Source organism: Herpailurus yagouaroundi, unplaced genomic scaffold, assembly GCF_014898765.1.
Source record: "Herpailurus yagouaroundi ecotype Mexico unplaced genomic scaffold, PumYag 142, whole genome shotgun sequence".
In the NCBI taxonomy this organism is placed as follows: domain Eukaryota; kingdom Metazoa; phylum Chordata; class Mammalia; order Carnivora; family Felidae; genus Herpailurus; species Herpailurus yagouaroundi.
The window spans coordinates 23,091,628-23,109,727 of record NW_024412397.1 but is presented as its reverse complement, the minus strand read 5'-3'; the positions used below and the strand labels follow the sequence as shown (position 1 = coordinate 23,109,727).

At 41.9% G+C, this 18,100-nt stretch overlaps 1 protein-coding gene across 4 annotated transcripts in view; it reads left to right on the top strand.

The window, feature by feature from the left end:
* Nucleotides 1-271: 271 nt before the first annotated feature.
* The window catches only part of DCC (DCC netrin 1 receptor), a 1,147,297-nt gene continuing 1,129,468 nt past the window's right edge, over nt 272-18,100 (top strand). For 2 of the 4 annotated variants that reach the window (XM_040478799.1, XM_040478798.1), the window contains exon 1: nt 274-1,128. In XM_040478799.1, the coding sequence (XP_040334733.1) occupies nt 1,038-1,128 (91 nt within the window). In that variant the 5' untranslated portion in view covers nt 274-1,037. Of the gene's footprint in view, nt 1,129-18,100 lie in introns of all 4 variants that reach the window. The other 2 variants (XM_040478797.1, XM_040478796.1) reach the window with 2 other exon arrangements.

The following is an 18,100-nucleotide window of genomic DNA, read 5'->3' as shown; positions in this document are numbered from 1 at the left end:
GTCGGATTAGGCGATTCTTTCCAGATGAAAATTTCTATTTTAAATAATGCTGAAAGCAGAAAAGGAAATGCCCTGGCCCTCTGACCCAGTTTAAACACCTGTCTTGGTTTTACAGTCAAATAACAATCATTTCCCAAAGGTTGAGTGTCAAAAGGGATAGCTGAAAAACCCCAGACACTCAGAATATTCGCCGGCTCCATTGACAAAAGTGACTTCCCACGCTTTGCCCACAGAGGGCATCCCTGCTCATTGATATGTAGACCAGGCAAAGGCAGCTGCTGGAAGCCTCCTCCGACCGCTCTTTTTTCCCTTCACCGTCATCTCTCTGCCCCCACCCCCTTCCCGTGGAGTCTTTGCCTGATCCAGTGCGTTTCCCTCCAGTCTCCACATTTTCCCTTCCAGCCCTCCACTTCTCTGGATCAATGGATAGTACGGCTCCAACTCCCACCTCACACACCGCTGGCGGACACCCCAGTAACAAGTGAGAGCGCTCCACCCCGCAGACCCCTGCCTCTCCTCCCCGGGTCCCCTCGGCTCTTGGAGGAAAAACAAACAGCATCCCCAGATCTCCTGCGGATTTTTCTTTTTCAACTTTATCCAGCCTTGGACAGGGAACCAGCCTCGACCTTTTAATGCACAGCCCCGCCACAGGATTGCTTTCTATCTCCTCTTGGTCCCTTCTGGATATTTTCTTTATTGATGACTCAAGAACCCCGTGGAGAGCGGTTTTCCCTCTTCTTCCTCCCTCTGTCTCCTTGAGTTAGTTTTCTAAGGTTTTACCGGAGCTTGGCATCTCTTGGACCGAATGGAACTTTTCGCTGCCTCCTTTTGCTGCTGATTCTGTCAGTGGACGAGCAAAGAGGCAGAAGAGGCACAGGGGAGGTGGAGAAAGAGGTGGAGGAAGAGGACGAGGAGGAGGAGGAGGAAGCCGAAGGGGCTCGGCGCGTGTGTGTGCATGTGTGCATGCGTGTGTGAGTGCATGTGTGTGAGTGCCGCCACTGCCCAGGACCTCTGGCCCCGAAGGTGTTGGCTGAAATATGGAGAATAGTCTTGGATGTGTTTGGGTACCCAAGCTGGCTTTTGTACTCTTCGGAGCTTCCCTGCTCAGCGCACATCTTCAAGTCACCGGTAAGAGGTTCTTTCCTTTATTCTCCTCCACTGCCCCCCATGCCCCCTTTCCTTATTTCATCTGGGGAGTATTAGAATTGGGGTAGTGGAAGAAAGAGCAAGATAATCTGTGCTCGCTCTCCTCCCCATTTCCTCACAGATGATAAAAGACTGGAAGACTCCCCCACCCCGGGGGGGGGGGAGCGGAGGATGTTGGCGATTGGGAAGAGGGGTGCCCCTTTGCTCTTTTAAATCTGGTGCTTCTTGCATCTTTCGTTTTGCAAATACTTGAGTTGTTTTGGAGAGCTGACTGGCTGGGGCAGGGAGGAGGCAGGCGATGGGGATGTCGTTGAAAGGAATTGGGTTGGATCCTTAAAGCCTTGGAAACCTACCAAGAAGGAGAATTGGGGCAACAGGACCAAGTAGGGGAGGTCGTGGGGGGTGCTGTGAGGAAGTCAGTGTGGAATGTAGATGGTGGGGCTGAGAATGTGCTTCTGTGTGACTCAGGTTTGGATTTTCAGCCCTGGTGATTAAGAACTGAGAAGGGGACAGCTAATGTGTTTGGGCACTTTGGAGGAAAGGACGGTGGTGCCCAAAGAGGAACGGAGTTGCCAGGAGGAGGGAGGCATGTTTTATTTTATTGTATTTTATTTTAACGGTGAATGCAGTTAGCAAGCTAAGTCTCCATATATCTCCAGGATACTTCCAAACTCCAAATAATTGATATTCTGGGGAACCAGCCCCCTGGCCCTGACATTTGGCAAGCACAGTTTCTAATTAAAAATGTCAAAACTGTTTGGGGATTGGATTGGGTTCTAGCAGGGAGGGATGCTCAGGGCTGCTGCAGTCTCCTAAAAGGGAGCTGGGGGCTTCCATGGCCAGAAAAAAAAGAGCAAAATGACTCATTATGATGTCCATTCTTTTTGTCGGGCCTCACCACAAGTGTAGATAGGCACTGGGGTACAGGAGATGGACTCGCAGAGAAGGAGGGGAGAGCAGCCGGTGAGCATTCAAATCCCTTTGGAAACCACCTTTTCCCTTTTCTTTATCAAAAAGGAAAGGAGCCTCAGGCTGGGGCCAGGCGTCCAGTAAGAGCCCTCAACCCACGCCTTGGAAATTAACCCGGAATGTAATGTAAATCACAGCAAAGCCCCCTGCCTCCCTGGAGCCTGCAGCTCCAGCTTTCTTGTTCCTGCTAAGCGCTGCCAGGCCCAGGGTTGCGAACCCAGTGGTGAATGCGCCTCTCCCGTCGGCTAGGGATTCAGTCAAGCACGGGGCCAGCTGAACGCTCCCCAAATCCTGGCTCTGCCACACTCAAGCAGGAATCTGCGCAACCTCACCAACCGGACTCCTCACCTTCCTTTGGCCTGACAGAAGGAGCCGAGCGAGAGTGAGGAGTGTGTGTGTGCGCCTGTGTGTGTGTGTGGGGGGGGGGGGGGGGGGGGGGCTGCGGGGAGGGGGGTTGGCCAGACAGAGTGAGCAAGCGCGAGGGGTGAGTGTGTGTGTGTGTACACGCAGGGGTGAGTGTGTGTGTGTGTGTGTGTGTGTGTGTGTGTGTGTGTACGCGCGCGCACGCTCACAGCCGCATCTGCCGACAGGCAGCCCGCGCGCTCCCTCCCTTCCTCCCTCTAGGCCGGTCCCCTCCTCCCTAGCTCCTCTCTCCCAGCTCCCAGAGCTTTGTCCTCAGCAATTACTCCCTCTGAAGGTGGGGGGGGGGGGGCATCTCGCTGTAATGAATAGGTGTCTTTTTAAAATTCCCTCCTCACTAGACGCTAGAGGCTGCTGCAGGAGGACCCTTGTGCACAGAAGACAAGAGTTGCGCTCTCGCAGGCAGTTTGGGACGCCCCCACAGAAGGAGAGGGGAAGTTTAGAGGGGTCATCCTTCCTGGATGGAAAGTCTGCCAGGCTGGGCCTGAAATGCCTTGGCTGAAAACATTGCATTAGACAAAGGTGTGCAAAAATGGACAATGACGTTTTGTCAGTTACACTAAAATATTGTAAAGCCATTACCCAAGTGACTTTGGCAAGGGTGGGGATAAATGAATAGAGATTTGTATATGTTTTACGAAGATTTAAATTAGTTAAATATTCCCTTCCCATTTATTGAAGTTTCTTATATAGAGAGTTGGGGCTGTACAGTATTACTGCTTTATTTTAATTTCAACCTCACTTCAACAGACAAGTCTATGCTTGCAAAGGCAGACAAAAATATACATATACAAAGGGATATGCCTGTGGATAGGTTTGCAGGTCTAAATCTTTAAGCTGTTCTGTACTTCTAAATTGTTGCTGTTATGTACAAATGAATTGTGATGCGTTTTGCTCATGCCCCAGGAAAGTAGATGGTACAGTTTTGGGATATTGCTAATTCACATCACTCTGGTCTTTGCTCCTTAGTCTGTTTCTCCTCTTTCTCTTAGTAGCAGTTTCCCCTCTTCAGGAACATAGAAGGGAATTAATGCTGAAGAAAGCACAGTTCACTCCATGAAAGGACCAGTAGGAGGTGCCCTTAATAAGGCCAAATGTCTAGTTTACTGATAAGTGAAATTCTCATTCAGCAGGATGTTTCAAAGACTTTGTTGATTAGTAACAAAGGATTATGGAGACTAGCACAATAGCCCTGGATATTTTCCCACTTCCTAGATAGAGTCCGAAACTGCTGTAGATATTATGAAATTACTGTGACATAACAAAGGGCATCTCTGAACAGTATTGGCATAGGATGGGGACGAGGTGCCGGAGGAGGGTGGTGGCTTTTCACGTGGCTTTTGTAAGATGCCACCTCCTTATATATTTGACTTGAGCCACAAGCAGAGGTACTAAGGAGAGTCTTGGAACCTCAGATGAGATGAAAACTTTAGATGCTTGATGTTAATGAATGCAATAGCATATATACATGTTAATTAATTTTTCATATTTATGTTTGCGTTACATTCCATTGAAAACAATTTATGAAAGTCTATATAGTTTGGACATGATGAAATGAGGCTTTGCTGCCTCCAGTATCAACCCTTCTAATCCTCCAACCATAGCAGATCAGATGCCCGCATCTAGGTTTGCTGTTGAGTGAAGCATGACAGCACCTGAGGGTGCCTGAATGGCCTGGGTGTCCACTCTTCTGTGAGTGTGGCGGTATAAATCGCCAGCAACATGTCATAGCTTCCATTTTCAACACAGCAGCCGTTACCCTCTGAGTTATGAAGCATGTGAAACAGCCACCACATGTGTTATATGTGAATATATTAGGCTTAGTGCATTTGCTTTAATGCTCTTAAAAGCTGGGCTGGCTTGAGCTGCTGATAGGCATTTTTTTCTGAGGAGAGATTTATAACTTCTCAGTGTGTATGACTTACATTTATTCTTTGGCAAGTTAACCTCTCAGCAAACTTCCTTATTGTTTTCATTGAAGAGGAAGAGCCTTAATCCTATCTAAATTCCTGAATGAAGCCCTGCTGAAAGTTTCTTGGGGAGTATAGCGTATTTGCAGGCTATAGTATGGTTTTCTCAGAAATGGGACACTTGGACAAGAGATTTGGGGAGGTAACTTTTGGGTGGAAGGGGGTATTTTTAATTTCTGGAGTGGGAATGAATGACACTGCATATTTCAGGGGAATCCCAGCACTCTATTCTCCAAAACATCTTTTATGAGAAGGATTTTTTTTCCTCTCTGGCTTGCGTTTCTGCTTTCATGCATCCAATAATCTAAGATTTCCAAATGCATGTGATTTGCTCCTAGAATGTTTTCCACTGCGCACACCAGGGTCATCTGGTACCATCTCCCTCCTTTGGAAACAAGCCCTGATTTAAACCTTGAGGTCTCAACCAAAACACTTCTTATCTTTTGGTGGTGCCACATGTTTACAGGCAGTGCTGACGTTTCTGAACAGCATATTTCTTTCCAAGGCAGACTGGGTCCCGAGATTATATTTTAAGGCAAATATGCTTTGGAAGATGTGCCACCGTAAACTTTGCATGTCAGACTTTCTCCTCATGCTTCTACCGGCCAGGGTAACTCTGTTAGAAAAGAGTGTAGTAGTTTCTGGCATTTTCTTAAAGTAAAACACGATCATACATACACAAAGAGAAGGGGATTTCTAACTTCCATATGCCTCCTTTTTAGATGTGTGACGTTAGGCTGAATTAAAATAGCGCTAATTACATAAAGACACTTCTGGAAACCACTGTGATTTCCCTAGCGAGTGAGCTCTTCTTACCTGGTTATATAGATCTTCCCGCTTTTGGTATATATGGCCCGTATCACTCTCAGGAACTTGCATCAAGTTAGGAACACATTGCTTTGTTGTGGTGTTTGTTTCACAGCTACTAGCTCAAATGATACATTTTTGAGGATTAATCTACCTCATATGATAATCTCTTAGATGAGCTATATACGTAAATTTCAGGAAATCTTAGTTTGCCTATATAAAAAGAATAATGGCATAAGCTCAGTGAGAATTATTTGACTAATTAAAGATAAGTCACTTGGTTCTGGAAACATACTGTAATCCCTAATGTAGATTGATAAATACTATATGCCTTTACAATTCATAAAATGTAAACGTGGGATCTTCTCTTTTATTCTCCCTGTTTTTTCATTTTGATGCTCCAGAGGAGGATTAAGAGTTTCATGAATTGTCACAACAGTTATGCCTTAATGAGTCATAGCCTGGGATCTCACTAGCTCTTGATTGAAACACACTGAATTAAATATGAATGTACTGCCTGGCCACTTGCTCTCCATGCTGCCTGCTAGTGGGCCCCTTGCTTCTCTCCAGCCTGTCTGTAAGAATCCTAGTTCTCCTCTTGCAACTGTAAGGCATCAATACTGCCTCTCTTGCTTCAACTCAGGAGAACCTTTGTTACCATGAATCGAGGCCCCAGATCCACAGGCACGGTGCTTAACATGCTGTATTATACTTTGCAAGGTCATGAGGATTGCCTTCAAAACGAATTTTTAAATTTTCACGAGTGTTTCTTTTAGTGGAGAGTTAAGCTGTACTCTGAAGACAGCTAAGTAGTGCTCTTACCGTAGGAGACTCTGACTAGTAGCCTCTCAGCCAGTATTATTGGAGTTCTAGAGCTCATCAATATTAAGAAGATATAGAAGTGCATACTAGAAAACAGTAGGTTGTGCCAACCGGGGCATGCTATGTTTTCAGGAGACTGTTACCGGATTGGAATAATGTAAATTTCATTTTCTTTAAAGTTACTACTTATCTGAGGTCAAAGCATTTCTTAATGGTATTATAATATCCGTAGCATGCCACTGCCCCAAAGCATTTAAGATCTTTTTCTTCAAAACAAGACCTTAAGTAAAGCACATGTTAAGCGTGTCAATAAGACAGGATGAACAATCCAGACTATTTTCCCTGTAGACCAATTAAAAAAAAAGTGCAAGATAAAATTACATGTTACATATGGCAAGTGGGTAATAGCAAAAAATAAAGTGTAAATTATTATACACCTTTATAATTGCAGCACTCAGGTAAATTACAGCACAATTTATAACCACACTTTTGCTTCCTCCCACAGTGGAGTTCTGATTCCTTATCTTCTATTTCTCTGGTTTAGCACCATACTAACAGCAGAAATATAGGTTGGCTGATTGATGATCAAAATTACTATAGTGCTTTAAAGTTCTTTGACAAATTTTAGCCTAAGGTTAACAAACCAGGCCCCTTTCACTCAACTGTTTAGCAAATATGTTTTCCTTAGTGGTTTAAAAATGCCCGAACACTGGTGATAAGATTTAGAAATATGTAGTAATGTGTACAATTAAGTATTCCTTCTTTTTCACTATTGATGGTAATTTGCCAATGGTAAGGCTAGTACATGTTGCTTTTTATAAATAGCTCCAAACATCCATATTATTCACAGATTTCATTTCTTGGAGGGAAAGTTCAACCAGAAAACACACAAATCATTCTGTATTTATTGATCATATTTTTAAGGTCTATTATTATGACCTGACTTGAGTGGGAAAGTTTCTCTTCTCTGCTAAATTCCATAAGCCCAGTGCCTATAACTTACTTCTTATTTTCATGATGTACTTTAGCTTAATTTTACACATCCACATTCTGTGACTTCTTACTTGCTCAGTCATCTAGCAGTTTCCAGGGAGGAAGCCTCTTTATATCACTTGTGACTGATGGGACTTAACAAGAGTACGTGTTGCAATTTGGGCATTTTGCCCTTGTCCTTTGCTCCTCCTTTAAAGATTGGTTCTTGCTACAAGGCTCCTCTTGAGAGTATCTAGGACAGAAATGTTCCACTGAATTAATCTTTATGATGCGGTCTAATGAAAATACCAACTCATTAGTACATTTTGACCTAACAGGGCTAATAGTACCAACATTATTCTAATATCTAAAATATTCTTAAATATGCTTTTAAATTTTTATAAGAGAACTAAGGAGTTAAACAATTAGCATAAATATTATTTAATCAAGTCAGTTTTCTTAGTAGCAGAAGTTTCTTGTTAAATGTCAACATTTTTGGATTTACTTACTTTTCCATAGTCTTTAACAACTCTTTACTCACTTAACTGTCTTTTAGGAATGTAGGACATAATTTAATCTTTCTTTAATGGATCCAAGGCATCACTGTGACTCAGTTATTATATCATCTGATATTATAGCAGTGATTTCTGAAGATATTACATCATAGAGGGCTGTTTATTTTTCTGCGAAGTGGCCATGGGCTGCTGCCTTTGTTTTCTTCGTAGTTTTATTCCTGATTTATAAAATGCATTTTATCCACTTGTTTGTGTCTAGGTGGAACTTCTTCCTGTTATAAGATTTCTTCAAAATAGTCCTTTTCTTTTCTACTTTTGATTTGCTAAGACATAGGGGACTGAGTTTTGTTGCAGTTATGTCTAAAGTAAAAGAGACTCTAAATCAGGATCTGAGTCCCTCACTAGAGGAAAAAAGAGCTAATTGGTTTTAACTAATGGGTTTGTAACATTTCTGAAATCCGATATTACTTTGGTTACCATTTTTCTCTATACGACATGTTTTTCCCTGTTAAATGAGACTGTAGACTTCATAACTTTTAGTTATGTTACTAGTTTCAACGTTATATGGTTTATTATGAACTACACAATACAAACAGTGCTTGCTATAATTAATAATATGTTGATGATCGTGATAACAGTAATTATAATGAAATAACCCATGTACCCACCAGCAATTTTCTTAATTTTATGTTAATTAGTTTCCTGCCTTCTTTATATATTTGCTGCATATGCATGCATCTTTAGCATGTTATTTTGTTTTGCTTGTACTTAACTATTATGAAGTAAATGTAATGTGTGTATTCTCTGATTTGCATTTTTGATAAACATTAAGTATTTGAGATTCATATGAGGGTGCATAATGTGGTATTTCAGTCACTTTCTTTGCTTTATAATATTCCATAATATTAATCATATCTTATTTAACTTACCATCGATGGACTTTTGAGAAGTATTTTATTATTGCCAGTAATGCTGTTATGAGCCTTCTTCTATGTGTCCTCAAGAACAAATTTGCTATCATGTCTAGGGTGCATATATAGGAGGAGGGACATACTAAGGACATCTAAGTCATAGAAAGGCCATCTTTACTTTTTGGAGGCAGTGACGAGTTTCATCTATTGAAACTCCCACAAGGAGCATAGGAAAATCCCCTTTGCTCCATGTCTCCACCAGTATTTAGTATTGTCATGTGTTTAATTTGCCCTCATCTGGTGGATGTGAATTAGAATCTCAATGTGGCTTTAATTTGCATTTCCCTGATTAATAATAAGATGAGCATTCCCCCCCCCCCCCATAAATTTAGTGGCCATTTATAGTTTCAGCAAGATAATTTGATGATTCTGTTTCTGCAGAACTGAACAATCATTTACTTTGGAGGTATCAATATTATCGGTAGTCATTCTGCTTTTCCTACTAAGCAACCGTTTGCATTTAGGCATAGATAGATGTTATCAGTAGTCTGACTTTTAGTAGTATCATGTTGTGGCCTGATACTGTGTCATGCTTATTTTAGCACAGACTTTCCTTAAACACCTTCCAAATGAAAAACAAATCCTTAGCCACTGTAGAATTATTGGTTATCTAGAGCAGCTCTTGCCTTGTCAGTATCCTGCTTTATTCTGTTTGTTATGTCTTTGTAACATATCACTTACAAGGAAGCAGGATGCTGGGGTGCCAGGCCTAATTTGATGACCAATTCCCTGAATATCATGAAACCTAAACACAACTGAATTGAATAGTTACAAGAACAGATATGAAGTCCAAGTTAAAATCCTTGGTCTGACCATTTGAACTTGGGTTTGTTTCTAGTAGGGTAAAATACGTAGACCCAGGATGATTGTTACATATGTGACTGTGGCTTTCAAACAACATCCATGCTCTTGTACCTCCAGAGTTTTGTTTGGGTTCATAATTGTTTCCTCTGTTCCCATGGGGCAGCTAATGAAGGGCTCTGGATGAAATGAGGCAATAGATATGCTAGTCGTGGCTTTGCTGGTGTGTTTCCTCTGTGTTGACTCATTAGAGATGTGCACGAAGGCTGAGACATCTGAGCAGACCCTCTGGACCCAGAGTTCCCAATCCATTGTTGCCACATCTTTTCTCAGCCTCATGGGATCCCAGAAGAATATAAATTAGAAAATCTGCAAAGCTTTCCCTTTCATGTCTAATGTCTGGGCGAGGTTGTTCCCTGCAGGACAATTTCTAGTTATTTTTTCTCTCTGGTTTGAGACATCTCCAGGGATGATCTCCCTGTTTCCCTTGGGAAACTTTACAGCAGCATATAAATTCTTAATGTTAAAAATTTATTTTGCACTCCATCCTAGATAATCCTGTTCTCAATATGCTTCCCATTGCTCCTATCACTCAGCTCCCTGGTCCCTGTTTCTCCTTGTCAGTGGTACTCTGCCTCTTCCATGGAGAAGCCTGTTAGGTAGTTCTAGCCTCAAGTAATTCTTGGGTTCCCTTCTTAGTCTTTATTTAGCAAGACTATTAAATACTTTGTTTATTTAATCTTTCTTCCTACCCCTTCAGAAGCTTCATCATGTTTATTTTTCTTACCTGAACTCCCTCTAGTTTGTTTATATCTTCCTGGTAATCAAGGGCCCCCCAATTTAATGTTCTGTTCTAAGTAGGCTGTCCCGAGTCATATATTAGAAAGTACAGATTTAGTATAGTATTTTACTTATTATGTAACCATCCTGTGAACACACATTTGTCTCCCTTCAAATTTGTGTTCTCATTTGTCAGATAGGACTATTGGTGCCTAACAAAATCATTGAGGTATCATAAGGATCAAATAAGATCAAGAAGTTGATTCAAGGGGCATCTGGGTGAAACAGCTGGTTAAGTATCTGACTCTTGATTTTGGCTCAGGTCATAATTCCCAGTTCATGTGTTTGAATCCTGAACTGGGCTCTGTGCTGAGCCTGCTTGGGATTCTCTCTTTCCTCTCACTCTGCCTCTGCCCCTCTCTCTCAAAATAATAAATTAACTTTAAAAGAAGTTGGAGCGCCTGGGTGGCGCAGTCGGTTAAGCGTCCGACTTCAACCAGGTCACCATCTCACTGTCTGTGAGTTCGAGCCCCGCGTCGGGCTCTGGGCTGATGGCTCGGAGCCTGGAGCCTGTTTCCGATTCTGTGTCTCCCTTTCTCTCTGCCCCTCGCCCATTCATGCTCTGTCTCTCTCTGTCCCAAAAATAAATAAACGTTGAAAAAAAAATACATAAAAAAAAATAAATAAGAGAAGTTGATTCAAGATAATAGTTACTAAGCATTTTCTATAGCTTACAGAGAATTAACAGAAAGTCTTAAATGTGTTTCTCCCCTCACGGGTTTATCATCAAATGGGTATGACGGGCACAGACGTAGCTAAATACTATACAAGGCAGAATGATGTACTCATTAAAAAAAGAAGCACAAGCAAAATGGGGCAGACTCTGAAAAATATTAACTACCTTGTTTATGCATTATAGCATTAATATATTTATATTTGCCAGATGGGCTGACAGAGCCAATTGATTCCTCTTTGTATTTTTAATTTGGCCAAAACAAAAGAAAACAAAAATAAAAAGGAGGGAGGGTAAAAAGTTGCTACTCACATTTAAACCAAGCTATAGGTATGCTAAGAATGAAGATATCAGAGGTATTCTTGGTAGATCAGACAGCCTATTGCTATAAATACATCCCCAGGCTTCCATGACCTTCTCCTCCTTTATTTATTGAGTCTATGCCTGGCACTGTGCTAAGGCGGTGATGGAGTTTTGAGCCTACTGAATGGAAATGCTAACCAAATAAATGTATTAATCCACAGTTGCAAATGAGATAAGGCTTTGGGAAAACAAAAACAAAAAAGTTTTGTAGGTGAGTGACTCAGACTGCATATCAAAGAAGCCTTCCCTGAGAAAGTTGTAGTTGACATCTGAAGAATGAGTTAGCTTAAAGAGGGGATGTTTGAGAAGGGCAGGGAAGAGAATGGTCGGTAAGAAAAGTGAGTGCAAAGACCCTGTGGTGGGAGGAAGCATAGTGAATTCAAGGAAGATCAGTCTATCCAGGGCCAGGAGAACTAAGCATTTTAATGGCATAGCCGAGGCTGGACAACACTTTTGGATCCCCTCTCTCATACTCAATATACTGGTTGAATGGATTGAAATGAGTTCACGACAAAGACCTTTTTCTAATCTCAGCATAAACATTTAAAAACGTAAGTAGGGGTGCCTGAATGGCTTAGTCAGTTAAGCCTCCCACTTTGGCTCAGGTCACGATCTCACAGTTTGTGAGTTCGAGCCCCGCGTCAGGCTGTGTGCTGACAGCTCAGAGCCTGGAGCCTGCTTCAGATTCTGCGTCTCCCTTGCTCTCTGCCCCTCTCCTCCTTGTACTCTGTCTCTCTCTCCCTCAGAATAAATAAACATTAAAAAAAATAAGCAAATTACTTAGGCAATCTTTGCCCTGATTTTCTTATTAATTATCAAATAAGAGTTTATGAACCTATCCTATGTGTCTAGAAATACCTTATGGGGTTGTGTGGACGTAACTAATGCAATAAAGGAAAGGGATTTAGAAAAGTATAAAAGACTAGCAAATGCAGGTGATTATCGATAAGCATGTGTAACAGGCTACTTTCACTTGGAAAGCTATCACTCTGCAGAGGGAAACAGAACTTTACCTGTTCTGTGCAGGTAAGAACAGCATGAGGAAACTTCTTTCACTATGGCCTCCTTTCAATTGTGTGCTTCATCACTCTTGGTGAATTAAAAAGAACTGAACCTAAGATTTTTTTTTCAGATTATTTTCTCACTATGCTCCTTTCGTATACATTTTCTCTCCAATATTATTTCTTAAAAACATGGATGAGTGTTCTCTTGGCTTTTTTTTTTTTAAACGTTTATTTATTTTTGAAAGAGAGAGAGAGAGTGCAAGCAGGGAAGAGCAGAGAGAGAGAGGGAGACACAGAATCTGAAACAGGCTACGAGCTGCCTGCACAGGGCCTGATGTGGGGCTCAGACTCACAGACTGTGAGATCATGACCTGAGCCGAAGTTAGACGCTTAACTGACTGAGCCACCCACGCGCCCTGAGGGTTCTCTTAGCTTTAAGTTACAGCTCATATAGATGTGACTGAGCTCGCAACATTTCCTCTACTGCCGCAAGTTGCAAACGAGTCACTGCACAGCCCTGTGTGTGGTCTTTGGTCATGATGAGAGGTAGTGCAACGTAGGGAGAAAAGCATGCTGGTAAGTGGACTTGACCTTGATCTCCCTATCTGTGAAATGGAGACAAAGGCAACCTCTCTTTTCCAACTTTAAGTTGGGCATAAATCACTTCAACAGTTAGACACAAAATAACTAGTGTAATCCCAACAATAGGTGTTCTGTAAATGCTACTTTAAGTGTTATCTTAATATGAGCTAGGTTTATGCTGGGATTGTCTTTATAAATAGAAAATTTCACAGACATGGGCAGGCCACCCTAAAACCCACCTCAATTTTATTGTTGTAGTTGAAGATTTAAGACATAGAAATAAATATGATAGACTCTCAACAGCAGTTTTGAAATCCAGTCCATGCTTTGTTTAGTGGGCCAGGGTTTAGCAGGCCGTGGTCCATGCCTTTGCTGCAGTTAGAGGCTAACAAGTTCAGCTGAGTTAGACGTGACACAGCACAGTACTGCTCAAATCTGGTGCCGTGTAACACCATGTGTGGATTCCTCATCCAAATTAACCTCCTCCATTGGCTCTCTCTGAGTAACCACATCCATTTCCTGCAGACTCATTGATTCTGGCATCCACTCAGCATGAACTTTTGGAAGTTAGTGCTTGCTTGGTTAATGTGTAGTGCTAGGTATAATTTGTCCCAAAGGTCTTCTTTCTGGAGGAGAGGCTGTCAACTTGGCTGCATATCAATGCCCAGCCCTAGGTCTTACCAATTAACTTAGACTCTTAGAGATGAGGCCTAACATATAAGAAGTTATTAAATCTTAGGTGGTTCCAAAGGGCAGCCAAGTTTGAGAACCAGTATCCTCGGGCCTTGCTCTTCAAAGTGTGATCCATGGACGGCAGCATTTGCAACTCCAGGAAGCTTTTGAAAGAAATGCAGAAACTTAGGCCACACCCAGACCTAGTAAATTAGAATCTCTGGTGACTGGGAAACACTGCCCTAGGAGACTGAAAATACAGTGGGGAAAGTACTCTTGCTCTATTTTTTGTAAAAATCTAGTCAATGGGGAAAATGCTCCAGCCAGACTGGGTGAGTTTTAGTTACTTTGAAGCCTCTTTGGGGAGCTTTGACTTCAGGAGCTGGTCTTGCAATGGTAAATGATGCCAACATCAAAGTCCTCTGCTTTGTGGTTCAGTGGCTAATATATTTCTCGAAGGCTGTGACATATTTCATTTTCCTTGAGATGAAAAGCCCTTGAAAATGCTCTTTAGGTGTTCCATCTGCCTTTTCCCTTCTTTTCTCATCAGTGCTCAAGAAGAAGGTACATTTTAAAAGGGTCTGCCGGTTTTCATTCTATATGGCCACCCCCACCCCCATCCCCTTTCCTCCTTCAAAATGCTTAGGCTCAGGGAAAAAAGGCAGTACTTGAAAGGGACACAGGGGCCCTGGGTCCTTCTTCACCCCACCTCCTCTGCCTCTCAAGTCTGATGCTAAAAACACATATGTGCTCAAAGTAAGACTGTGAGGGGCGACCCCACGATGAACCTCGCCTTGTGACTGGGAACTAACTGTCTTCAGGCCGTGAAACAGCCCAAGTGCTCATTTGCCTGGGCTGATGTGGCAGGGGAAGGAGGGCATAACTGAGGTTTTTGAAGAGTAAAGCTTTACAGACGGATAGCTCAGTGCGAGGTTTTGAAGTTCTTGCTCCGCACTGCTGGCAGACAGAGGAGCTTTAACTGGCCTGCCTCGAATCACACTGTACAAGAGGAGAACGTGGGGGCTCAGCTGTGCAGATTAGAGCAATCTGAATGAAAATCACTAGTGTTCCTCCTGGTAAGAGAAGTTTCTGCTTAGCTCATGAACTGCAGGCCCTTTTCTGGTCCCTGTAGAAAATGAGGAGGGCTTTGTGAAAGGTTATGTAAGGCTGCTGGTTCTTTTCGCCCCTAGAGTAGAATTCTATTCAGAGAGGGGTGACACGGCCTCTCAAGGTGGGGGGGGGGGGGAAGTGTGATTCTGACCTACAGCTTAGAAGAGATAATTTAGTCATGTTTTAAGAATTAAAGGAAGGGGCGCCTGGGTGGCGCAGTCGGTTAAGCGTCCGACTTCAGCCAGGTCACGATCTCGCGGTCCGTGAGTTCGAGCCCCGCGTCAGGCTCTGGGCTGATGGCTCAGAGCCTGGAGCCTGTTTCCGATTCTGTGTCTCCCTCTCTCTCTGCCCCTCCCCCGTTCATGCTCTGTCTCTGTCCCAAAAATAAATAAACGTTGAAAAAAAAAAACTTTAAAAAAAAAAAAAAAGAATTAAAGGAAGAGAGGAAGAACAAAATTGTCGGCAGTGAGAGTGGGGCGTACGAAAAGAAGTCGGACTCTCAGAGTGCGTCACAGCCCTGGTCCTGGTCGTTGCAGCATTTATAGGGTGCCACCTGTTCCCGTTCTTCTGGAACCGAGCGGTTTCCCTGGAAACAGGACTTTTAGGATTAACAAGAAGACCGGCCCAGGTTAACTGGAATGGTGGGTCACCCTAAATTAGGTACCTGACGTAGGGAGGAGAGTGGGGGGAGTTTTTAAGGGCTTTCAGCACCGCCGTGGTGCTTTAGACAGCACATAGCCGGAAGGAGGAAGAATTTGGGGGTGCACCAGGACATACTAAGGGGAGCTGTTCCAGCAGCCCAAAGATGGGTGCCCGTTTGGAGGTTTAGAAATGACTGTGTCCTTGGCCATCATATTTGACTCATCCAGTCCTTACCTTCTAACCCTATGCTAAGGTCAAAATTGATGTCCAAAACGGAAGGTGTGTTTTTGTTTTTGTTTGTTTTATTTTCTTTTGGTCAACTACCTGGCCTGGGCTGGCCAGCTACCTGGGCCGAGGAAAAAAAAAACAAAAACAGAGCAACAAACAAAAACAACTTGTCAGAAACAGCTTATTTTCAATATCAGGATATGTTTTAGAGATAGTAGGATGATGTATTTGTTGGAGAGATAATGTCTAAGACTTTGTGCTTCATTGTGCTGGATCATATTAATCATTCAATAAATACCTGTTAATGAATTGATTTCCATATAATGGTTATTCTCAAGTTAATTCTTCATGGAATCTGAAGTTATTCTTGTGCACAAGCCAAACAAAGCTAAGAATATGTTAAATCTCAGAGTACTTTCCTTTTAACTATAGAAAAATGTATTATTTCCCTCTCTCCTTTTTGCTTGCTTTTTTTCCTTTACATGACACTATTACCAATTTGATGGTAACATTACAGTGTTCTTGTGAAAAAATCTAAAATCAAAGAAATCTTGCAAATTTTAAAATGCTGATATGTGGTGTGATGTGATGTGTATGATGTGTGGTGTGGTGTAATGAGTCTATAAAATTCACTCTCATTAAGCTCTGTTACTAAAGCAGTTAGGGCATTTTTCAACTCACATGTATGAACGTGGTACAAAATAAAATAGGTAAATAATTATTTCCTACATAATTCTATCAGAGATGGGCTCTCTGTTTTCCCTAGAAGACTTATTCCTGAGGATTGGGATGAATCAAAGAATTAAAATGCTATTTTTTTTAGAAGTCAGGGGAAGCCAGGACAAGATGATGGAGGTGAGAGAGTGCCCCTAAATGAGAAGGTCAATACTTTGTGTGTTTCAGTGCATCAGTCAAGCAGGAAAGGACCTCAGCAGGTGTTTAAGATGACCCTCTCATTATACTGATGATCAAACTGAGTTCCAGAGAAGCTAACTGAGCCCCCAAATTACAAATCCCAGAATGTGTGCATGGGACTGAGTCTTGGCTCTGCCGAGACTTAACTTTTTGACTATCGTCAAAAAGTTTTTGACTTTTTGACAGTCCTCATCCTTAAAACTGGGGAAACCATTGCTGCATGGGTTAATGGTTGGTTTTTTTTTTTTTTTTGGATTGTACTTATTTTTTATTATTTTTAATTAAGTTTTTATTTTAATTCCAGTAGAGTTAACTTACAGTCTTATATTAGATTCAGGTAGATAATATAGTGATTTAACAGTTCTATACCGTGGGGGTTAATGTTTTTAAAAATGCATTACTCAGAAGGATTAGCACAATTCTTGACACATAGTGAGCACTAAGTTATTGCTCTGTGTATGCATTCAATCAGCAGATGTTTATTGAGAGCATGCTTGGTTTACCACATTTGGTGGCTCCTGCAGTTAGTTGTAAAAAGCATATAATGCACTGCCATTGTTGTTATAGAGTTAACAGAATGCTTGGGGAAATAAGACTTAGACAGTTTAAATAGGAAAAAAAAAAAAAAAAGATAAGAAAGAGCAGATCACAAGACCGTATACTATTAAGAACCAAATGAGTGAGGAGTACAGGTAGAGTACAGGAAGAAGAACACTGTTAGAAAGACTTCATGAATGAAAAGCAACTGAGCCTGGTACACATGCTGATTAGAAAGGAAAAAAGGGCATTTCTTTGTGGACACTGCTCTTTATATGTTCAGGCTCTGGGCAAAAAGTGGAAGGATGGGGAGCACTTCACTTCCAAGAGCCAGCCACTCCCTCACCTCAGGCACTGGTTCTCATCACCAGCAGTGGCTCCTTTGTTTTCTAGCCTCTTTCCAAATGGATTTGTGATAGCCTAGGAAAAAACAGGAGAGAAAAGTAACAGGATCACCTGAGGAGTATATTTGGCAGCATAAATAATGTAATTTTAGAATGAAGAGGTTTTGCCTGCAAGGCTTTACCTAGTAATTTTAAGGAGGTCTCAGAAGGACAAGTTGCTCAGGAGAGGACACATGCTGTCACACACCACATTTTGAACTCTGAGATCTAGTGGCTGAGAAAGCATATTTAGGCCCTTGAACTGATGGAATAAGCGTGTGCTAGAAATTAATGTTTCCGTCTTTTTCTTTTTAGCACAGCTTTAAGATGTATAGGAAGCTTTCGCTCAGGATGCCAAAATCCTTTATTACTAATACATGAAGGGTGTTAGCTAGCCCGTAAAAGGTTTTCTGTACATCTTACAGCCAGAGGGCAAGTAGCCCAGCTCAGAATTTGCAGATTAAATAGTTCTTCTTTTGTTCTTTGTACCGAAATACTAAGTCATGTAAGGTTATGATAATTAATAATTGATAAATGCTGATACACTGTTTCATGTTAGTCTGGTACTTAAATTTTCTAATAGATTTCATATCCATTGTCTAAATTCATCTCCCATTACCTCTAAAAAGTAGGCAACGTGCTTAACCCATGTTTTGTGAGTGGGTTATGAAGATTGGTGGTTACTTGTTTAATATCACACAGAAGTTACCAATTCTGTAAGAAAAAACCAAGTTTTCTGACTGAACCCATTACTCACT